This window comes from Oncorhynchus nerka, linkage group LG27 (assembly GCF_034236695.1).
Source record: "Oncorhynchus nerka isolate Pitt River linkage group LG27, Oner_Uvic_2.0, whole genome shotgun sequence".
Lineage (NCBI taxonomy): Eukaryota > Metazoa > Chordata > Actinopteri > Salmoniformes > Salmonidae > Oncorhynchus > Oncorhynchus nerka.
This window is the reverse complement of record NC_088422.1, coordinates 71,246,505-71,267,614: the sequence shown is the minus strand read 5'-3', so window position 1 is coordinate 71,267,614 and position 21,110 is coordinate 71,246,505. Positions and strand designations below refer to the sequence as shown.

The following is a 21,110-nucleotide window of genomic DNA, read 5'->3' as shown; positions in this document are numbered from 1 at the left end:
AAAACAGGTTTTTAGAATTGTAAGCAAATGTATAAAGAAACAAAAACGGAAATATCACATTTACGTAAGTATTCAGACAAATTGCAAATGTATTAAAAACACAAAACTGATCACAAGTATTCAGACCCTTTTACTTTGTTGAAGCACCTTTGGCAGTGATAACAGCCTCAAGTCTTCTTGGGTATGACGCTACAAGCTTGGCACACCTGTATTTGGGGAGTTTCTCCCATTCTTCTCTGCAGATCCTCTCAAGCTCTGTCAGGTTGGATGGGGAGCGTTGCTGCACAGATATTTTCAAGTCTCTCCAAAGATGTTCGATCAGGTTCAAGTCTGGGCTCTGGCTGGGCCACTCAAGGACATTCAGAGACTTGTCCCGAAGCCACTCTTGTGTTGTCTTGGCTGTGTGCTTAGGATCGTTGTTCTGTTGGAAGGTGAACCTTTGCCCCAGTCTGAGGTCCTGAGCGCTCTGGATCAGGTTTTCATTAAGGATCTCTCGGCACTTTGCTCCGTTCATCTTTGCCTTGATCGTGACTAGTCTCCCTGTCCCTGCTGCAGCAAAACATCCCCACAGCATGATGCTGCCACCACAATGCCTCAACGTAGGGATGGTGCCAGATTTCCTCCAGACATGACACTTGGCATTTAGGCCAAAGAGTTCAATCTTGGTTTCAGCAGTCCAGAGAATTTTGTTTCTCGTGGTCTGAGAGTCTTTAGCTGCCTTTTGGCAAACTCCAAGCGGGCTGTCATGTGCCTTTTACTGAGGAGTGGCTTCCGTCTGGCCACTCTACCATAAAGGCCTGATTGGTGGAGTGCTGCAGAGATGGTTGTCTTTCTGGAAGGTTCTCCCATCTCCACAGAGGAACTCTAGAGCTCTGTCAGAGTGACCATCAGGTTATTGGTCGCCTCCCAGACCATGGCCCTTCTCCACCAATTTCTCAGTTTGGCTGGGCGGCCAGCTCTAGGTAGAGTCTTGGTGGTTCCAAACTACTTCCATTTAAGAATGATGGAGGCCACTGTGTTCTTGGGGACCTTCAATGCTGCAGAAATTTTGTGGTACCCTTCCCCAGATCTATGCCTCGACATAATCCTGTCTCGGAGCTCTAAGGACTATTTCTTTGACCTTGTGGCTTGGTTCTGTCAACTGTGGGACCTTATATAGACAGGTGTGTGCCTTTCCAAATCATGTCCAATCAATATAATTTACCCCAGGTGGACTCCATACAAGTTGTAGGAACATCTCAAGGATGATCAATGGAAACAGGATGCACCGGACCTCAATTGCATGTCTCATAGCAAAGGGTTTGAATACTTATGTTAATAAGGTTTCTGTTTTTTACATTTTAATACATTTGTAGAAATGTCTAAAAGCATGTTTTCACTTTGTCATTATGAGGTATTGTGTGTAGATTGCTGAGGATTGTTTTTTTATTTAATCCATTTTAGAATAAGTCTGAAACGTAACAAAATGTGGAAAAAGTCAAGGGGTCTGAATACTTTCCGAAGGGAAAACCTAGTCCGTTGTACAGCTGAATGTGTTCAACTGAAATGTATCTTCCGCATTTAACCCAACCCTTCTGAATCAGAGAGGTGCGGGGAGCTGTCTTAATCAACATCCACAACACCCAGGGAACAGTGGGTTAACTGCCTTGCTCGGGGGCAGAATGACTGATTTTTACCTTTTCAGTTTGCGGATTCAATCCAGCAACCTTTCGGTTACTGGTCCAACGCTCTAACCACTAGGCTACCTGCTGGCACTGTATATACTTGCACATTCATAAATCAGTTTGTGTAAAGCAATCACTGTGCATTCATAAGTATTAACAAATATACAGAGCATTATCAATATATATCAATTTGAGTCTGTTTACCTTATGTCAAATATATTCCCAACCATCCTTTAATTGCGCTCTATGTAGCTAATGCTATGTAAAGTGTTGCTGAATTGGCCTACTTCTGTTTCAGTGATCATACTTTCCATTTTGCCCCACCATAAATAAATATAAAATAGAATGTTGCTTCAATTCAAGTGTTACAAAGGAACTCCTTTTCTGAATTCCTAATGTGAGAAGTGGGAGAATTGAACTCAGTAAACTCTGCGGTGTGCTTTAGAATTTAATATAGCATGGCATTCATGGACATCATGTGACCAGACACTTTTAAGCCTGATGTGTTGGGCATGAACGCTGTGGCTTCCAAAATAGACCAGCATCAGCATGGTGCTTTTTGTTTAGAATAGAAAAGAAATAGAGCCTGTTCATAGACTGTTTTTCCCATCAAAGCTCATCGTCATGGCTGAAATGCCTGTTGGTATTTATTTAGTCAGTAAGAAAAGTCACAAGAATTGAGCCATGTTTTGTAGAGGCTTATGTGGATTCTGTTTTTGTTCTATTTCCAGCAAAAGATAGTATGTGGGATCTGTTTTGGCCTGACTCTCCATGAGGCTTTTTATGTGTGTCACAGTCACACACCTGTCTGTTCTAAGATTTCCAAGCTTGCTATACTCCTTGACCTAAAGTAAGTAGTAAACTAGAAACCACTGATACCTCAAATGTAATGTTCTGCATGAGGCAATACTTACGTTAACATCTATGCCCAAGCTGCTCAGTTAGCTTGCTTCAGAGCTCACTGAGGCACATTTATATTTGGTGAGCTATATTAGGAATATTTTCAGATCATGGTTTGCTCTCTCTGTCCCACCTACTTTAGACTTGCTGTAGAAGTCAGCCAAGAATCAGAAAAGCCATAAGTATGTTTGGGTTGTTATTGCTCCTCGAGGGACAGACTGAGGCAAATATTTCTGCTCCTACTGCGGGTTGACTACCTGAACAGAATTTATGATACATTTCACCTACGATTTTGCCTTCGCTTGTTTACAGAATAGATGAAGCGAAGTTGTATAAGGATGTTACAAGGATGTCAGAACTGTTAAATTATATTTACAGTACTTTTTGTGAATTTAATTTAAATGATATGCTTGTGATAGACTTACACTGCAGTTTCCTTCCACTTGAGCAAACTTTCTCTCAGTTTAAAGCTCTTTCTTCAGCTTTTATCCCCATGGATTAGAAAATATTATTATCTGCTGATTAATTATTAATACAGTGTTGAAGAATATGACTTATTCTCATTCATAATTATTAAGCAAGGATTGTTTTGTTCAGTCAGAAGACTTAGAACTTGCAGAAGTACCCAGCTTGCATTTTAAGATAATTTAACACACACAGAAACCTCTCCACTGTACATGTCACAATGTGTGAAGATATAAAAGGTGACAAAACTCATCTTGAACGCAGCTTATCTTCAAAGCGTTTTCAAAGGATTTGGAATGTTGTATTTTTTGTTTAAAGCAACTGCTAAGTCGGTCTTCAATTTAACCATGCATTTTTCTTCCACAATGGATTAGTTCAAACAGATTCAATATATGTAACCACAACAGTAGCTTTCAACTGAGGTTCTTAAAGAAGGACTGAGCTGAATCTTTTATTTTATTTTGCTCACGGAAGCTGTTGTACCTTGACATGCTTCTCACTCCAGTTCTCCTTTTGACTGATTTCATTTCTCATAGGCTCTCATTGTTTTGATCATCTCATTTGAGTTTGTAGTCTTAGATCTACTTTTTTACAAAAGATGCATGAAAAAATTCTAGACTATATAAAAATAAAATAAATGTTTTATTTCATTTTTAGAAATATGATCAGGTCTTATAGCAAGCTTTAGTTTGATAAACTTCATTTCATGTTTTAAGCCTTTGATTGTATTGCTGAAGGAATCTTTATTTTCTGAGACGTCAGTTTATTTTTAGATAACCTGCCGGCTGCTCGGTGAACCATTGGGCCACACTGCGTTTGTGATGCCTTCAAATGGGTACCCTCCCCTGGCAGACTGGGCCTCCCGCCCGCCACTGGAGGGAAGATTCAGGGAGAGTTTGGACATCTCTCATTTATGTATCACAGGTCACCTCCTGACTTGGTTATGGAGAACTGTGCTGTTGCCATAGCGATGGAAGTCCTTTGAAGGCAGGTGACTTGGCACAGCTTTTGCATCTTTTTTTGCAGGTCTGCCAAGAGGAAAAGCATTCAAATAATGTCTTCAAGTCACCCAATATGCGGTAGATTACTATCAGGCTTCTCCTAGACTGTCATTATTTTGATTGAAGAAAGTTGGTGTTGTACATCTGACTTGGCTCCTTTGATGTGGATTCCAATTCATTTTTTAAATGAGCAGTTTATTACCATGTATTTGATGTTGTATTAAGTTGTGAAGGCACTTAGTTGGTGGGGACCAAACAACCATTATTGTGACTTGAGGCAGCTGGATTTAAAACCAGGCAGAGATATATTTCTATTCCTGCTTATCTGTGCCTGGCCTCTGGCTGATGTAGTCTGAATGGACACAGTGTTAGGTGTTGGACTGAGGTAGTGAGTTGTATGTATGTATGTATGTATGTATGTATGTATGTATGTATGTATGTATGTATGTATGTATGTATGTATGTATGTATGTATGTATGTATGTATGTATGTATGTATGTATGTATGTATGTATGTATGTATGTATGTATGTATGTATGTATGTATGTATGTATGTATGTATGTATGTATGTATGTATGTATGTATGTATGTATGTATGTATGTATGTATGTATGTATGTATGCATGCATGCATGCATGCTTTGGGAACACCTGCTGCTGAAGCACAGGATGTCTGTTCGTTTTAACTCCCAAATACAGTACATTGATGCTGAGTACTCTGGACTTAAGGGAGCATGTTGGTGTAAGGTGGAAAGCACTCCTCAGAGATACAGAGTTGCATTGGTCAACCAAGAAGCAGGCCTTGACACACACGCATGGACATGTCACAGAGAGAAAGCATTAGCACTACCTACCTCCATCCTGACCACAAATGATTGTCCCTACTCTCTGAGGACGTATCTGGGGGCAGCAGCGGGAGGAGGAGGGGAGGGTTGTCCTCGTCTAATGATCTGAGAGCTCGTGGCCATCGCATGCAGCCGGGCCTGCCGTGTGGTGTCAGTGATGCGCCTGGGAGCGCGCAGGGCTTCGATTGGGAATAACAGAGCAGGGGTTAGTGGGAAGGAATGAGTAATGATCCCCTGTTTGATCTACCAGGCCCCTGTGGGAGTCAGTGAGCCCTGGACAGAGCATTACTGGGGGTACCCTGGGGAGCTGCTGGGAAGCTGAGTTGGGGACTGGCCCTTTACCAGTTTAACCATATCTACTCAGGATCTCATAAGGAGGGAGGGATGCAGGCTAGGAGGGAGTGGCCACCCCTCTACTATCACTGTTTTTATTACAGCTCCTTTTCTGCCTACCTAGCTGTTTGGGTTTCTTCACTGGCTATGTCCTATTTGTGTTTAAAGATGGAAGGTATGATAAGGAAATTGTCTGTTTGGTCACTCTATGCAGGTGTTGAGGGGAGGGGGATTTAAATGCAGGAATCAGACTATGTACACCACTGCCTTGCCAAAAAGCATACCAAATAATTGTCCTTATCAGATAGGTTTCCATCATAGGGTCATGTTTTGTTCTAGTGGTTTTGAAGATCACAGAGTGGATTGTTGCACAATGGGGCATCTCTGCTTCTTTCACTCTTTCCCACACTCATAAACTCTCTCTCTCTCTCTCGTGCGCGCAAACAAACACACACGGTACACGCGGCACGCACACTCACACACTTTCTCAGGTGTTGTGGCTAGTTTGTGAGGATAACCGTGACCGTGACCTGAGGCTTGATACATTTGTCAGGATTTCCATTTCAGATGTAGAAAATGCTGATGAGTCCAAGTCATTGTTGTGTAGGCCTAATCCCTCAGCAGTGGCTGGGCCAGCCTCTCCTATGTATAGATTTGGTTGCAACTGCATTTGCAGTGAATGTGCCATGTTATTTTTAGGTCTGAGGTCTGAAATATTTTGTTGCTGTGCTGTGCAAAATACCAATCAAATTGAAGTTCAATCTCTCCTCTTTTAAAATACTTGAGGATTACTGTGTGCCACTGATTTGTTCCTGGTTTTAATTTGTCTTTTGAAGGATTTACAGTAATAAATTAAAGGCGACGGACTCAAGCTAAATCTTTTGTAAAGCTCTCAACTTTCAATTCATGCAACCTCATTTTGTTTGTTACCATGGTAATTATTGTAATGAAGGGAAATCATTTTCTCTTTGGCTTTGTTACATTATTGAATGAGGTAGAGGAAGCAGTTACATGTGTTACATCATAAATGGCAATACATTAACATTTTATTGTTATTGCAGATTAATAAAAATAACAGGATTTGAAGGAAATACTGATGACACTGCACTGTGTGCTTTCCTACCATTTTTCTCATTGTCTTTCAGCTGGGAATATGTTCCCTTCCTGCAAATCTAATAATTATTACTGAGCTAGAAGACTGAAATATGAATCACTTATTATTTGACAGTTAGGTCCAGAATACTTAAAATAGCTTTTTGATTATTTGTGCTAATCAACATTGATCAAAAAGGGTGATGAAAAGTGAGTTAATAAATTGAGAGAGCTTGTCGTTTTTCCAGCCTCCTTTTGGCCCTGTCCCAGGATCCTCTCTAACTGTGAAGCAGATGGGACAGCAGAGGGGCACTGGTCATGCACTCTAATTGGCTGTCACTCACTTTATTACATCATTAATATTGTCCCATCATGTTAATTCACCTTTGATACCAAAGAAGGGCTCGCTCACTCCCACATGTTCATCTTCATCACTAGAAAACACGTCACGAGGAAGAGAAGATCACACAAGCCCAAATTAGTCAGGAAAGCCTGCTGTCCCCCTCCTATGAGAAGCGTGAGAGTAGCTTGCTGTGCTGACAGCCCTGCCATTGGTGTCAGGGCCAGGGGAGAATGAGGGAACGTTTGGCTCCGGTGCAGTCCACTGCCTACCAGGGCCTGTGTTATATTCAGCACTGTAGTTGGAGGCAGAGGAGTGGGACTCAATGGGCCATGTTGGCTAATTTATGGCCAGGAGCACAGGAATGAGAAGGGACTCTGTATCAGAAGCTATATGGGGGAACGCTAGCTACATTCTTCATTGTGTTTTCGTGTGCTTTCATTTCAGTAAAGATGTGTGTGTTTCCTACCATTTTTCTCATTGTCTCTCAGCTCTCAGCTGTGTGTGTGTGTGTGTGTGTGTGTGTGTGTGTGTGTGTGTGTGTGTGTGTGTGTGTGTGTGAGTGAGTGAGTGAGTGAGTGAGTGAGTGAGTGAGTGAGTGAGTGAGATAGTACTCAGCCCTCTGATGAGGGATCTGATAGTGCTGTTAGAACAGTCATAAGACACGACTCTGATTAAACCTACTAATGAGCAGCTCAATAAAACGAAGTCCTCCTGATGTAATAAACACGCTGCTGATTGCAGGAACCCGCTGGTGTGATAGGCTAATCCTTTTGTGCTCCCGTGTTTGTTTCACCCTAAAAAGATCCACGCACGGTGAATGAATAAAGATATATGACTTGTCTGCTTGTATGACCACACGAGGGCACTTCTCTGTAGTTAACCTTTCTGCTGAGTGGATTGCAATTTGAGGATTTTTACAGTACAGGTTCTAGGGTAAATTGAGTCTGCAATTATGAGTCTTTTTTGTTGTTGATGTAATATCACTTGAAATATTATTGCGTAGCAGTATTAGAGCACTTAGCTCATTTAGTCTGCCACTATGCCTAGTTAAACTGTTTCTCAACCAGTCCAAGGGCTTTTGCCATTTGAATGAAATATGAGTGGATTTGGTGTTTGTAAACATTTTAGATGCACGTTACTAACAAAAAACCTAAGGGAAATTGATTTATGTTAAATTAGAAACTAATTTATTCTGCATAACTACTGCACTCTGGCAGTTTATGTTATAGCAGAGATAAATTCCTCATCTCTTTAGCCTGCGTGCTCCAGCTCCTCTAGAGGAAAAAGCACCTTTCCTCCGTAAGCCACTGTGAACATATGGCGAGGGGCGCAGGCAGCAGCACAGGAAGGAAGTGTGGAAATTGCAGGGAATGAGAGTTTGGATTAATGCGTCTGAACTGGGCATACCCAGACAAATGCAGCAGAACTGCACTGCCAGGACCCTTCAAGGCCCCTCCGAAGTGTGCCAGAGAAACAGAGATAGCAAAACAAACATATACACCTCTGCAGCTTGAACAGAGGGAAATTGCAGTTTCTCCTTCGTGCCTGTTAATGACATGAATTTGAAGAGGCCATCGGTTGTGTGTTGTGTGTGCTCAGCAGGGGGACATTGGGCAAATCGCCGGCTCCATACCTCTGCCTACCTAGAGATATTTCTACAAATTAAAATCACTAAGTATAAAACAAATTAGAAAATTGATAGTAATTATGGTGTAATTTGATGACATTTGACAATGTTGATATTAGGCTTGGGCGATATACCGTATACTGGGGTATTTCGAAATACCAACGGATTGTGTGCACAATCGATAATACTGTATACCCCGGTATGGAGAAATGGTATGATGGTATGAAAATGTGGATACTGCCCAAAACTAGTCGATGGCTTTTTAAAATTTTAATTTTAATTTCTCTGCACACAGTCAAAATGTATTTTTTGTCTACTTCCATGTGAGTTGTGAACAGTTTAGGGTACTCCAACACACACACACAGCCCCAGTGAGGGGTTGTCCCTCGCAGCGAGCCGAGCCGGTCTCCATGTGACATGAGAGAGTAGCTGTTAGATTGGAAGTGAACAACCGAAAATAGCTCCCTTCTTTGCATACAGTCAAATTAGCTCAAGCTGTGCACCGTGGCAGACTTGGTTGCTTGGTTGCAGGCACTCTTGTTTGATGCGTTTCATTAAAGATACCGTGACGAATTAAAATGTATATCTATCTATCGCTACAGCATGTCTTATTAACCTGCCTGCTGCCTGCCTTACGACTGTTTGCTCGGAGTTGGAGGGGATCCCGAAGGAGAAGCGTCATGTCATTTGCTTGTCAAGGCCTCTGTCTGTGACAGCGCTTTGTGGATGACTGGATCTCAGTGCAGAGAGAGAGTCTGACTAATGAAGACACTACTGCACTAGCTCTGACAAACCTCTCATTGCTACATGTGTATGGGAAAGTCATTTTTTACATTGCACAAATTGGACTTAATTCAATTAACAGGCTGGTGAGCCTAAGCAGTTGTAGTAGTGGTAGTCTATTAAAAATATTAATTGTGAGGGGGCGACTTTTTTTTTGTCCGATTTCTATAATGGTTACTACCATGAAATAATCACCGTATTGTTTACCTATTTGAACAATTAATCAAAAATCCATTACTATACCTGATGCCTTCATTGCTTTTTGACAAATGTCAGTTGAGCGTAGTGTTCATTATTTAAGATTCTGAGAATGTTTAGTTTATTATTTGAACCCCACTGTAGATTCAGTCATGTAAGGTGAAGTATGAGGCTTGTGTACGTTTTCTGTATTGATGTTTCACTCCTAGACTATTTAAAGGACGTATTTCCTCTCTGAGGAGGCAGAGCACAACTGGTAAAGACATGGTAATGCATCGGCAGCCACAACTGTTTGCCATCATTTACGATGTTGCTTCCCTGTAGGTCTATATTGATTGCAGCCCGCAGTGATTCCACAAGCGATGCCCGCTTGGTCTGAATGTTTGGTTTCCTAGCAATTTGGCAAAGAAAAACTGTGTTTTCAGTTCTGCCGAATGACTTGGACATCGCTTTGTGATGTCGCGTCTGGTGTGCTTGTTGTTTTTTGCAGTGGTCGTTCACAGTTGTGTGAAGTAACAAATGCATTTCTTTTTTCAGTGTGGTTTGCCAGAAAACAGGGTCCGTTTGAACAATCGGTGCGGTGCCCTTTTGACTGTATGTCTGAGGGGATGTGGACACCTGCTCAACAATTAAACTACAGAGGAGAGCAGACATTGCCAAGATACATATTTGCCCTCCAATTCAAAGTTGTGTTCACGTGTTTGATTTGAGACGTGGAGGATATTACGTGTTTGTTCCTGACAGTCAGTTGGCAGTGATGTAAGCTCCAGTTCCCCACATTGAACACCTCTGTTCACTCAAACAGAGTACTCAGAACATAACAGCACTGCTCAGTGGCTGTGGAATATGTGGTTGCATGTGAGGTTACTCATAAGGCTAAACATTTGCTGTTCAGGCTACCTCATTTAAATTATGCTGTAGATTTTATTTTGTATTTTGCACTTTGACACAGTTCCAATGTTTAGTGTGGCTTATTTGGATGAAATGTTCTTACTAGCTCAAGCAGAGTTACAATGAGTTGTTTGTCTGTATTCAGTCTCTATCCATAAATCTGTAAATAAACAATGTTGTAATTTCTTTGATGTATACATTTTTTTTCTTCAAGATGTTGAGTTTCCATACAGTTATGAGGCAGTTATGTCATAAGGTAGCAGATGAAATGTAGGAATGTTAGCTACTAGCGTTCAATTGTTGTTTGACATTTTTACTGTTGTGACAATCTCACTTAAAAAAAAGAATTCAGTGCCTAGGATGTTGTGAGAAAGGGTGTGATTTTAACGATGCTCCTAAGCTTCTCTTCCGAGCTCCTGTCTAACCGTAAATATATTTGCCACTGATTTCTTTAAATAGTGCAGATAGAGGTGTTGGTATGCATTGAGGAATTGATCACACATATGTAGTTCATCTAGGTCTAGGCATACATGTAGATCAGCAAGACATTTCCTGTCCTTATTTTTGGGAGATTGTTTTCCTCTAAAGAAACGGTAACCCCTGAAAGGATATTAGCAGAAAACTTCTTTATTTTTATAAACCGAAAAGATTATAGACCCTAGAAATGCTTTTAGTTGAACTTGTTTTGTTGATGTTAAAAGCTGGTACAGGATGTTTTTATTAGACTATTCTGAAAAGAAAAGAAGGTTCTGGATCTGACTTTGTTCCTAGGCTGCATCGCAGAGACTACAGAGACTACAACAAATAAGACTACAAAGACAACAGAGACTACAACGACTACAGAGACGTCAAAGACTACAGAGACTACAAAGAATACAGAGACTACAACAACTACAAAGACTACAGAGACTACAGAGACTAGGCAAATGAGTACCAGGTTGTGTGTCAGGCTGCATTTTGAAATGCACATCACAAGAAGGACTGCGACTGACTGTGATCAGTTATTTTTATTTTCTTTTATTGCTAAGGGCTTCATAAAAGTATGCCAACCTAAGACCTCTCTTAGGAGTTAGTCTCCTATATCCAGAGTGCCCTTCAAATGTTATTTTAATCAATGAACAAAGAATTGCTTTGATTTCTTCCTAAATACTAAACAGAAGAAAAGTTAAAGGAGGATATCTAATGACTGCCAGACTTGAAAACAGGATAGACAAAGATTTGCACACAGAGCAGTGCCCGTGCCAAGTTAAATCCATATTTAAATCCTCTACTCGACAGACACTGCATGTAAATGAACATTCTTTGGCATAGGTTTATGCAGTGGGGGCACGCCAGAGAGCAAAATCCCACTAGTCAAACTGAAGCATTCATATCTGCATAATGTCTTTGTCTATTTCCTGTTCAATTCTATAATCGAGAACTAGGGTTCTGAAATAATTAGAAGAGGGTCTTTGCCACACACACATGCACAGCTGACAATGTGGCTGTCAATGCAGTGCAGTATGATTCCATGTTAAGTGTGTGACCAGTGTGACCAGTGTGCTGGGTTGCGGAGTGGAGTGGATATATGATGGAGTTTGTTCCAGAGCAGAGCAGAGCTGCCACAGATGGGGCTCACAGGTCTGCGTGCCATACCTCTGAAGCCTCTCTGTTCCCAGCAGCAGGACATGGGCACCCTGTTCCATAAAACCTGTTACACATCAAACGTGATGAAAGTGATGAATGGTAGGTGAATATGGACTGTATTAAGAGCAGATGAGACCTGGATGAAATACAGACACGTGGAATTGATCTTATAATACATTTGTCAGGCTACAGTAATAGTATGCCTCTCTCTTTTATCTGCTTAACAGTTGGTGTGTGTGTGACCTCAGCTACTGTAGCAGTGTCTCATGACGTTGGTTGTCAGTGATTTGGTGGGTGGTTAAATGGAGCGGCTGACTCATAACAGTAGAAACCACAGAGAGACGGTTCCTTCCTTCCAAGCCAATTGGAACCGATCTGAGTCCCTGGGCCACTTTCTTTCAAGCCTTGTAGTCTGTTAGCTTAGAATTGACATCACAGATGTGCATTTAGATATTTATTCCAGAGATATTAGTAATGCATTCCACATTAGAAATATAAGACAAAAAACCTAATTACTCCTCAGAGAAGGACTTCCCTGTGCTGTAGTTATAAAAACCCATGTCCTTTTCCCTAACATTTCACCTATCAATGGCAGCCATATTTACCTTCATCAGATTCGATTGAGTGTTTCGCTAGAGAACAAAAATACTCCTGAAGAAACGGCTTAGCACAGAATAATCAAAAACGACATCTGTGAAAATACCACTGGTGTTTATATTCATAATATAACCTGCACGTTCACACATTTATTTTTTTAGAGAATGCTTAACAAAACGTGTCATGTTGCTATTCCGTAGATGACTATTTTAGCATTATCTCCTCATTTGAAGACAACTCTACCGCTCTGTGTTTGTCTCAATCAGTGTGAAGCATAGTGATATTGTGTTGTCCCTGGCTGGTGTAGCTATATCTGTAGTCGTGTGTAGAGAGAGGACCCTGGAGCCCCAGGCAGGAGCTGGCAGTCAGGACAGAGTCTAGAGACTGGAGCTGGTGACAACTAGTGCCCTAAAGAGCCAAGCAGGGTTGCACTACAGTCAGAGCCAAGTGCTACAGCTAGTGTGGAGTACAGCGTTTCCCCCTTTTAGAATGTTATATTATTATGTGTAGTGTTAACATATTGTTTCACTTTTAAAAAGTGTATTACTGTGTATTGCTAGAGTATGCCAATGAAGGTGCCATGAGTTGAGTTGAGTTGACTGCTGCATTCTGTGCAGTTCTGCCAGCCTCACATTGGCTGGCCTCTACATTGTCTTTGGCACGGGGTCTAGCCCGCACATCGTGATTGTGTGATGTTGGCCTAGCTCTTTTTCACTGTGGAAAAGTCTACTTCTCCCCTCGCTAAAGGGCCTGTTTGTTCTACTCATGCAAATGCAGATAGCTGGTGTTTAGTGTGCCCCCAGCTAGCTGGTGTTTAGTGTGTGCTCAGATAGCTGGTGTTTAGTTTGTGCCCAGATAGCTGGTGTGCCCAGCTAGCTGGTGTTTAGTGTGTGCCCAGATAGCTGGTGTTTAGTGTGTCCCCAGATAGCTGGTGTTTTAGTGTGTGCCCAGCTAGCTGGTGTTTAGTGTGTGCCCAGCTAGCTGGTGTTTAGTGTGTGCCCAGCTAGCTGGTGTTTAGTGTGTGCCCAGCTAGCTGGTGTTTAGTGTGTGCCCAGCTAGCTGGTGTTTAGTGTGTGCCCAGCCAGCTGGTGTTTAGTGTGTGCCCAGCTAGCTGGTGTTTAGTGTGTGCCCAGATAGCTGGTGTTTAGTGTGTGCCCAGATAGCTGGTGTTTAGTGTGTGCCCAGCTAGCTGGTGTTTAGTGTGTGCCCAGCTAGCTGGTGTTTAGTGTGTGCCCAGATAGCTGGTCTTTAGTGTGTGCCCAGATAGCTGGTGTTTAGTGTGTGCCCAGACAGCTGGTGTTTAGTGTGTGCCCAGCTAGCTGGTGTTTAGTGTGTGCCCAGATAGCTGGTGTTTAGTGTGTGCCCAGATAGCTGGTGTTTAGTGTGTGCCCAGATAGCTGGTGTTTAGTGTGTGCCCAGATAGCTGGTGTTTAGTGTGTGCCCAGCTAGCTGGTGTTTAGTGTGTGCCCAGATAGCTGGTGTTTAGTGTGTGCCCAGCTAGCTGGTGTTTAGTGTGTGCCCAGATAGCTGGTGTTTAATGTGTGCCCAGATAGCTGGTGTTTAGTGTGTGCCCAGCTAGCTGGTGTTTAGTGTGTGCCCAGATAGCTGGTGTTTAGTGTGTGCCCAGATAGCTGGTGTTTAGTGTGTGCCCAGCTAGCTGGTGTTTAGTGTGTGCCCAGATAGCTGGTGTTTAGTGTGTGCCCAGATAGCTGGTGTTTAGTGTGTGCCCAGATAGCTGGTGTTTAGTGTGTGCCCAGATAGCTGGTGTTTAGTGTGTGCGCAGCTAGCTGGTGTTTAGTGTGTGCCCAGATAGCTGGTGTTTAGTGTGTGCCCAGCTAGCTGGTGTTTAGTGTGTGCCCAGATAGCTGGTGTTTAGTGTGTGCCCAGATAGCTGGTGTTTAGTGTGTGCCCAGCTAGCTGGTGTTTAGTGTGTGCCCAGATAGCTGGTGTTTAGTGTGTGCCCAGATAGCTGGTGTTTAGTGTGTGCCCAGCCATACGGTCAAGTGGCACGGTTCAGGCAACCGAAGACTTGTGTTTTTTTGTCACTAACATTTAGACATTTTAAACAAATTAAAGTGGATTACAGGCCCTCTGAGAGTCTGTGTTATGGTTTGAAGGTTTGTTTACTCCCTGCAATAGCTATATTTGATTCATTGTATATACAATTCCTTGAAATCTGATCTGTTATATTTGAGGGCGAAATCAAATGAATGGTATTGCAGTTTTCTGAAGCAGGGTGAAATGACAAAGGGAACAATCAATAACTTGCAAAATGTTGATGTTTACTCCCCCTCCTGCAATTATGTAGCTTACATGGGGCCGGGAGTGGAATGCTGTTACCTACAAAACAATATTGGCTCAAACAGCGTGAAGAATCTCAGAATTGTATCTCTTTACTGAGCAGGCCCCATAAATGTAATTTCAAAGGTCAGATATTATATTTGTTCATCACATAGCAGATGTTGAATTCATGCAATTGTGTCAACTTTATTGATTTATTTGTTTATCTATTATTTTATTTTGCTGTCTTTGGAAACATGGAGTTTTTTTTAAATGAGTTTTGTGAAGTTTCAGTGCTCAGCTGTTTTGACAGGGCTGGACTATACATCACTGCCAAATCATACAGCTCTAGTGCTCTGAAGCACATTTTGAGCATGCACACATGCTAAGGAGTGCACTTTTTTTGTCCGTGATTTATGTAAACCAAAATAAATGACGCTGTGAAAATATGCCTGGCACTCGTAAGGCAGCACAGCCTTTGAATAGAGGTATAACAGATTAGTCACATTCTTCTACTCTGCTCTGTCCTCTGTCCAAGAGAATGGCAGCATGCTCGCTCGCCCAGGGACAGACATGACTGTAGATGCACTGTTATGTCTTTTGTTAAACCAGGCCCCTGGAGAACTGAGAGGCCGTTGCTATGAGACATTAGACGTGTGAAATATCTCTGCCCTGTTTGATTAACTGCAGCCTTCGCCTTTTGATTCAGGAGAGATCATAAAGAAATGTGAAAAACAATCACTTTTGGATAGCAATGCAACTTTGCAATTAATTTGTTAAATCACATTTTGAATAGTGTCTAATTCAGTTCCTCTAGGGGTACATTGGTTCCTGTCCTGTACTGTATGGCCCCTCTCTTTCTGTGTTTGTTTATATGTATAACCTGTCACTCCAGCTCTGTCTAACTGTTAGATGTCTGTGTGTGTGAGTGTGTGTTCTTGTGAGATTAGAGAGAGTCTGTTGGTGTGTGTGTGTTGGTAAGGAGTCTGAGGACACTGTGCTGATGGAGTTGTGCATCTCTTCTTCTGACAGGTATGGATGAGAGGCCGAGCCAGGCATCGTCCTCCTGGGCCCCAGGTGGCCAGTCGTCCAGTCCCTCCTACGAGTCCTCCAGGGTAAGAATACCGGCCCACTTACTCTCCGTGCACTCCCTCACCTCACTCCTTTGTCTCCCTCACCTCACTCCTCTGTCTCTCTCACCTCACTCCTCTGTCTCCCTCACCTCACTCCTCTGTCTCTCTCACCTCACTCCTCTGTCTCCCTCTGCCTGGCCTTTCTGCACCACATCATTTAACACTCAGTACATCAACGTGTTACATTCACAGCTCACTGCAGAGGCAGGGAGGGAGAGAGCACCAGTCATGTTGTGTGACCTGTAATTGGCATAATTTTCTTTTCCAGTATGACCTAATTGCATGGCACCAATATCCTCTTAAGTGATGGGTTTAAATATGTTGTTATTTGCATTGGATTATTTGCGCTAAACTGAAATATTAAGCATTTGTCAGGGGAAGCTGATTAATGGTGTGTGCTTTGGAATTTCTGAATTGGGGAAAATTACTCCACCATTTTTAGATCTGTGCCAATATTAGGATTTAAGGTGCAAACTATATTTATGGTAGTGGACATCAATGGACATATTGAAATTCTAACTGTGACTAATGTTTATATTAGGTTATGAATATTCCTTAGAAATGATTTCAGTACCCGCAACGAGTGATTCATTCATTCTTTCCATTAGGATTTCCAGACTCATATGAATATTTTGACCGTAATTCAAATGTTATTTCTGATACATGATTAGTTGCGTTGAATTTATCATGCATCATGCAAATAGATAAAAAATAGAATGATGCGTGACATGAAATCATACCACAACTGGTTCGTATGGCATTTCTTTTCAAAGTGTGAATATATATTCTGTGTCTCTGTATTTGTTGTTTGTCTCCTACACCATGGTGGTTCTGGGTGCCCTGTATGAATTTCATTTAACGTCAATCTCCTGTCACTTTCCATCAGAAATCAGTTAAATGTCAGGTCTGCTCGGCCCGCATTACCTTGTTTATTTTCCAATGCCCTTCCCGAATGAACCTCTACAGGCTATGGTTCCATCGGCTGCCTGATCCGAATTATAAGATGTAGACGTTTGAGATATCTTTGCTTTAGGTGCATATAAATCAGCGTTTCTGACATTGCAAGGGACGGGCATCAGTAAGCAGACAGCTGTTTGTGCCTCCATACTGCACACACACACACACACACACACACACACACACACACACACACACACACACACACACACACACACACACACACACACACACACACACACACACACTTCCACATACATTCACACACACTTCCACATACATTCACACATTCCTTCACACATACCTTCACACAGATACGCACGGATGCACACACAAATACCAGAGAGCCAGAGAGATGAGGTTGTTTGTCCAGGTTTTACAGGTGTTTTATCAACGTGATTACTCATGTAGGCCAGAGAAGAAGACTTGCTCTGAAATAACCATTCTCCTAATAGGGGATGGTATTTCTTCTAGTTTCTCTGTACAGCAAATTGCAGGGTTCTCTTAATTTACACCTTATACCAAACCATTTCTTTTGTTATTGGCAGCGCATGCTATTTGGGAGATTTTGTAGACATAATTGAGAGTGAGTATGGACACCAAATTGATGGTGAAAGGCAACTATACACTGCCTGGTGTCCAGCCTGTCAAAGGTTCATCCGGATGACTTTGACCAAAGAGAATGGAGCCAATCTCTTTAATCCCCAGGCACATTTGATCTCTGCCTGCACCAGTACATCTGTCCATTCATCACTCTGTCTGTCCGTACAGACCATGGTGTGCTATGGCTTTGTGCCTCTGCTCCCCCACACTCCTGCGCCATATTCATGTTGAAGCAGTCTACCTAAAATGCAGTTACAATGTTCACTAGCAATGTGCTGAGTGCACAGATAAATAGCCTGCAGCAGAACACATGCATAGATACTCTCTAGGTGTTGAGTACTACTTGGTTGTTATCCAGTGGTATTTATAGCACAATGGTGCTTATTCCCAAATAAGAGGAAGGACATCCTCTGATTTTGAGATGTGGTTTAGATCTTCATCTGAGATTTGATTTGGAAAGACAGGGAGTATTAGGTCAAGCAGTGTCATGACTTCTGCGGAAGTCGGTTCCTCTCCTTGTTCAGGCGGCGTTCGGCGGTCGACCTCACCGGTCTTCTAGCCATCGCCGATCCACCTTTCATTTTCCATTTGTTTTGTCCTGGTTTTCATTCCCTCTTTACTTGTCATGTATATAACCCTCTGTTCCCCCCATGTCTGTGTGTGAAATTGTTTATTGTCAGGTTGGTACGCTTCCGGCTGGTGTATGCCGGGTTTTGTTTTTTGTACCAGTGCTTTGTGGCAGCCGGTACTTTGTACTTGGTTGTGTGTACTTCCTGCTGCCTCACATGTTCTTTGGGCATTTGTTTTTGTGACGCGGTTGCATCCTGTTTTAATAATTGCCTGAGTAAAGTGCTTTGTCCACTCATCTCTGCTCTCCTGCGCCTGACTTCCATGCACCAGCTACACCCACCCCTTGACAAGCAGTGTGTTTGGCCCAGCCGGAAGACAGAGAGGAGTCTAGGAACAGAACCCTTTAAATCCATTAAACAGTAGACAAGCACTTATCTACAGTTCAGCTTTTGTCTCAAAAATCGTATTTCCATAATTCTCACTGTAATGTTACATAAATTGTGTTCAGCAACTCATACTAAGCAAGGTTTCTCAGAAGAAACGCTTTTCGGAAAAGCAGGTTTCTGTTATTCAAAGAGTTCAGTGTAGTGTGTCTGTCCGAGTGGGGCCTGCTTGGGTGCTTCAAGATAGCAGTGTATGATTAGTGGACTGTGAACAGACTACAGCCCTCCGTGCTGACCTTGGCTTCCAGCCAGCCAACGTATCATGGGCAGTTGTGGCTGCAGGCCAGCCGCCTGACAGCCAGAGCTGTGCCCACCGCCAATGCAGGAGGCCCCGCAGCCCGCATGCCCCAGCCCTGCCGCGACACTCACCCCGCACACGTCCATCACGCCCGTATCATGCCTCCCCAAGCCGCCGCGGCGCAGCCACACATTCACCTGGGACGCCACACTCCATCTAGGAGATTACTTTTTAAACTCTGTGGCAAGGGGTAGGGGCAACGCAGGAGCTGTGGCCTGCATGCTTAAGTAGTGATTTGACAGTTATGTAGCCGGCGGTAACTGGCCCCGTTGGTCGCAGTGACAGCATGTGTTAGCGTCTGGGCCGACGTAGCCGAGCAGTGTTTGTAAATGATGAGGGTTCTGTGATTGATGATTTAATGGTCGCAGAGGAGCAGACACAGGGTGGGCTGGGTAGTGTGATCTCACCCTGACCATTATCCCCTCTGCCTTTCTTCTCTCTGGTCCTCCCTACCTGCCCCTCCTCGCTGGCCTTTTCCAGCTCTGTGGCAGCTGTCTCCACCAGGGAAGAAAAGACCAGGAGGAAATGGAGGACTGAGATGTCCAGATTAAGTTGTTCATTACTTACTACTCTTTGTTTTATTTGGTTAAATGTCAGTTGAAACACACCTGGGGGATTTGATTTGTAGTGCAGGAGAGATTTGTATGGGTTGTTGTTGCCTGCCTGTGTGTATGTGTATGTGTGTGTGTGTGTGTGTGAGTGTGTGTGAGTGTGTGTGTGTGTGTGTGTGTGTGTGTGTGTGTGTGTGTGTGTGTGTGTGTGTGTGTGTGTGTGTTTCGGAGCCTCTCACAGGGGTGGTGTTATTAGTGAGTCCGTTCATGGCGTGATTAACGGGGAGCGCGGCCTGGCAGGAACACAATGGGGAATCTCTGTGGATTCCCTCGACACAGCACAACACTCCACTGCCTTTGAAATTACTCCATCACCGTCTGCTCACAAAAAAAGATGGATAACAAGATTTACTTTTTTTTTTACTGTATGTTGAATGCAGAGGGTACGAGTTGGGGGAAAAAAGCTCTATAGAAATTCTCGTCCAGTGCTGCTCGGTCCCTCCGGTGGGAGTTAATGTAGTTTGGAGGGACGCATTTGACTGGAGCGCAGGAGGATTTTCACAGGGCCTGGGATTAGCACTGCTACAGAGTATATTTTATTGCAGGGGACCCTGCGTTTTCAAAGACCATACTGTGACCGATATTTAGACCTAAGCTCCTGAAGCTGATAACTGTCATGAAAGACCGCAGGAGAAAAAGGCCATTTTTTTAAGCTGCAGGTACCGTGGTAGGATGGAGGGCGGCAGTTTTTCCCGTCATAGAATATAATACCCTGTTAGTAAATGTTTTACATTAAAATCATTATTGTCACAGTATATAGAGGTTTTTAATTATCGTAAATGATAATTGTGAGTGAGATTTGTTTTCATTCAAAAAAACAAAGCCGCATGTGTTGCGTTTAGTGTTAGTGTTGCTTGGCAACATTTTGAGACTTGCTGTCTTTAGCTAAACAAATACACCACCTAGAAAGTTTTTATGGGGGAAACATTTTAAAACTGATCTTGGAAATGGGTATTGCGTTTTATGAGAGGTTTGCTAGAATCTCTTGGACTGGTTCATGACCGCCTCTTGTAGGGCATTGGAAGATGAATCCCTGCAACTACGCCTTAGAATTGACACAAGTCGCTGATGCTGTTATGTATCCATTTGGACTAAGGGTTTTTCCTAACTGTTTTCATCCATATGTGAATGTGCTTGTTTGTGCATCCTGCATGTTCTGATCCATGTAATGTATGTACAATTAACATGTCAACATGTCTTCTCTCAAAAAGCCCACTGCCTCTTCAGATCCACAGAATTACATGTGCATCATTAACCTTGCATTTTCTAATCCTGAAACATGTGGCATATGCGTTGACAGGCTGATCAGGGTTCTGTTTTTACTGCTTTTACAATCAGTCAGAGATTTAAAAAGTCATTTTTAATGACGGAAAGGAGAAAAATATACAGTTTCAGGGGACAGTTGACCAATTGTGCTCTCCTTCCTCAGTAATTAGTGTACTGTCATACCACTCAATTAGCCAAGCAGCCTAATAATGTGTTTAATACTCTGATCTCTCCCCCCAGGGTTTGGCAGACAGCCCTCATTATGGTGATCACATGAGTGGCAGTCGATTAGTGTCCCATGAAGGATTGTCCCAGACACCTTTTATGAACTCCAGCATAATGGGTAAGTAGGTGCTTCTCAACACCTCACCCCTCACATGCCAAAAGGTCTCAGAGATCCATTTTATTTAAAAAAAAATCCCTTTAGCCCTGTGTGGACAAGGCATGTCACGCATCTGGAAGTGGCAGCCCCCACAGTGCCGCTAGGTCGGGTGTTTTTCCACTTCCTCTCCCCTCCTCCCCTCGCACTCTCTCCTTACTTCACCCTCTCTCTCCTGCTCTCCATCTCCCTCTCTCCTCCTGT

The 21,110-nt window shown here is 42.9% G+C and overlaps 1 protein-coding gene across 4 annotated transcripts in view; it reads left to right on the top strand.

The window, feature by feature from the left end:
* Positions 1-21,110, top strand: part of LOC115112278 (transcription factor 12-like) — a 107,143-nt gene that overhangs the window by 2,859 nt on the left and 83,174 nt on the right. For all 4 annotated transcript variants that reach the window (XM_029639226.2, XM_029639225.2, XM_029639227.2 and 1 more), the window contains exons 4-5: positions 15,679-15,761; positions 20,768-20,870. In XM_029639226.2, coding sequence (XP_029495086.1) covers positions 15,679-15,761; positions 20,768-20,870 — 186 coding nt within the window. The remainder of the gene's footprint in view (positions 1-15,678; positions 15,762-20,767; positions 20,871-21,110) is intronic.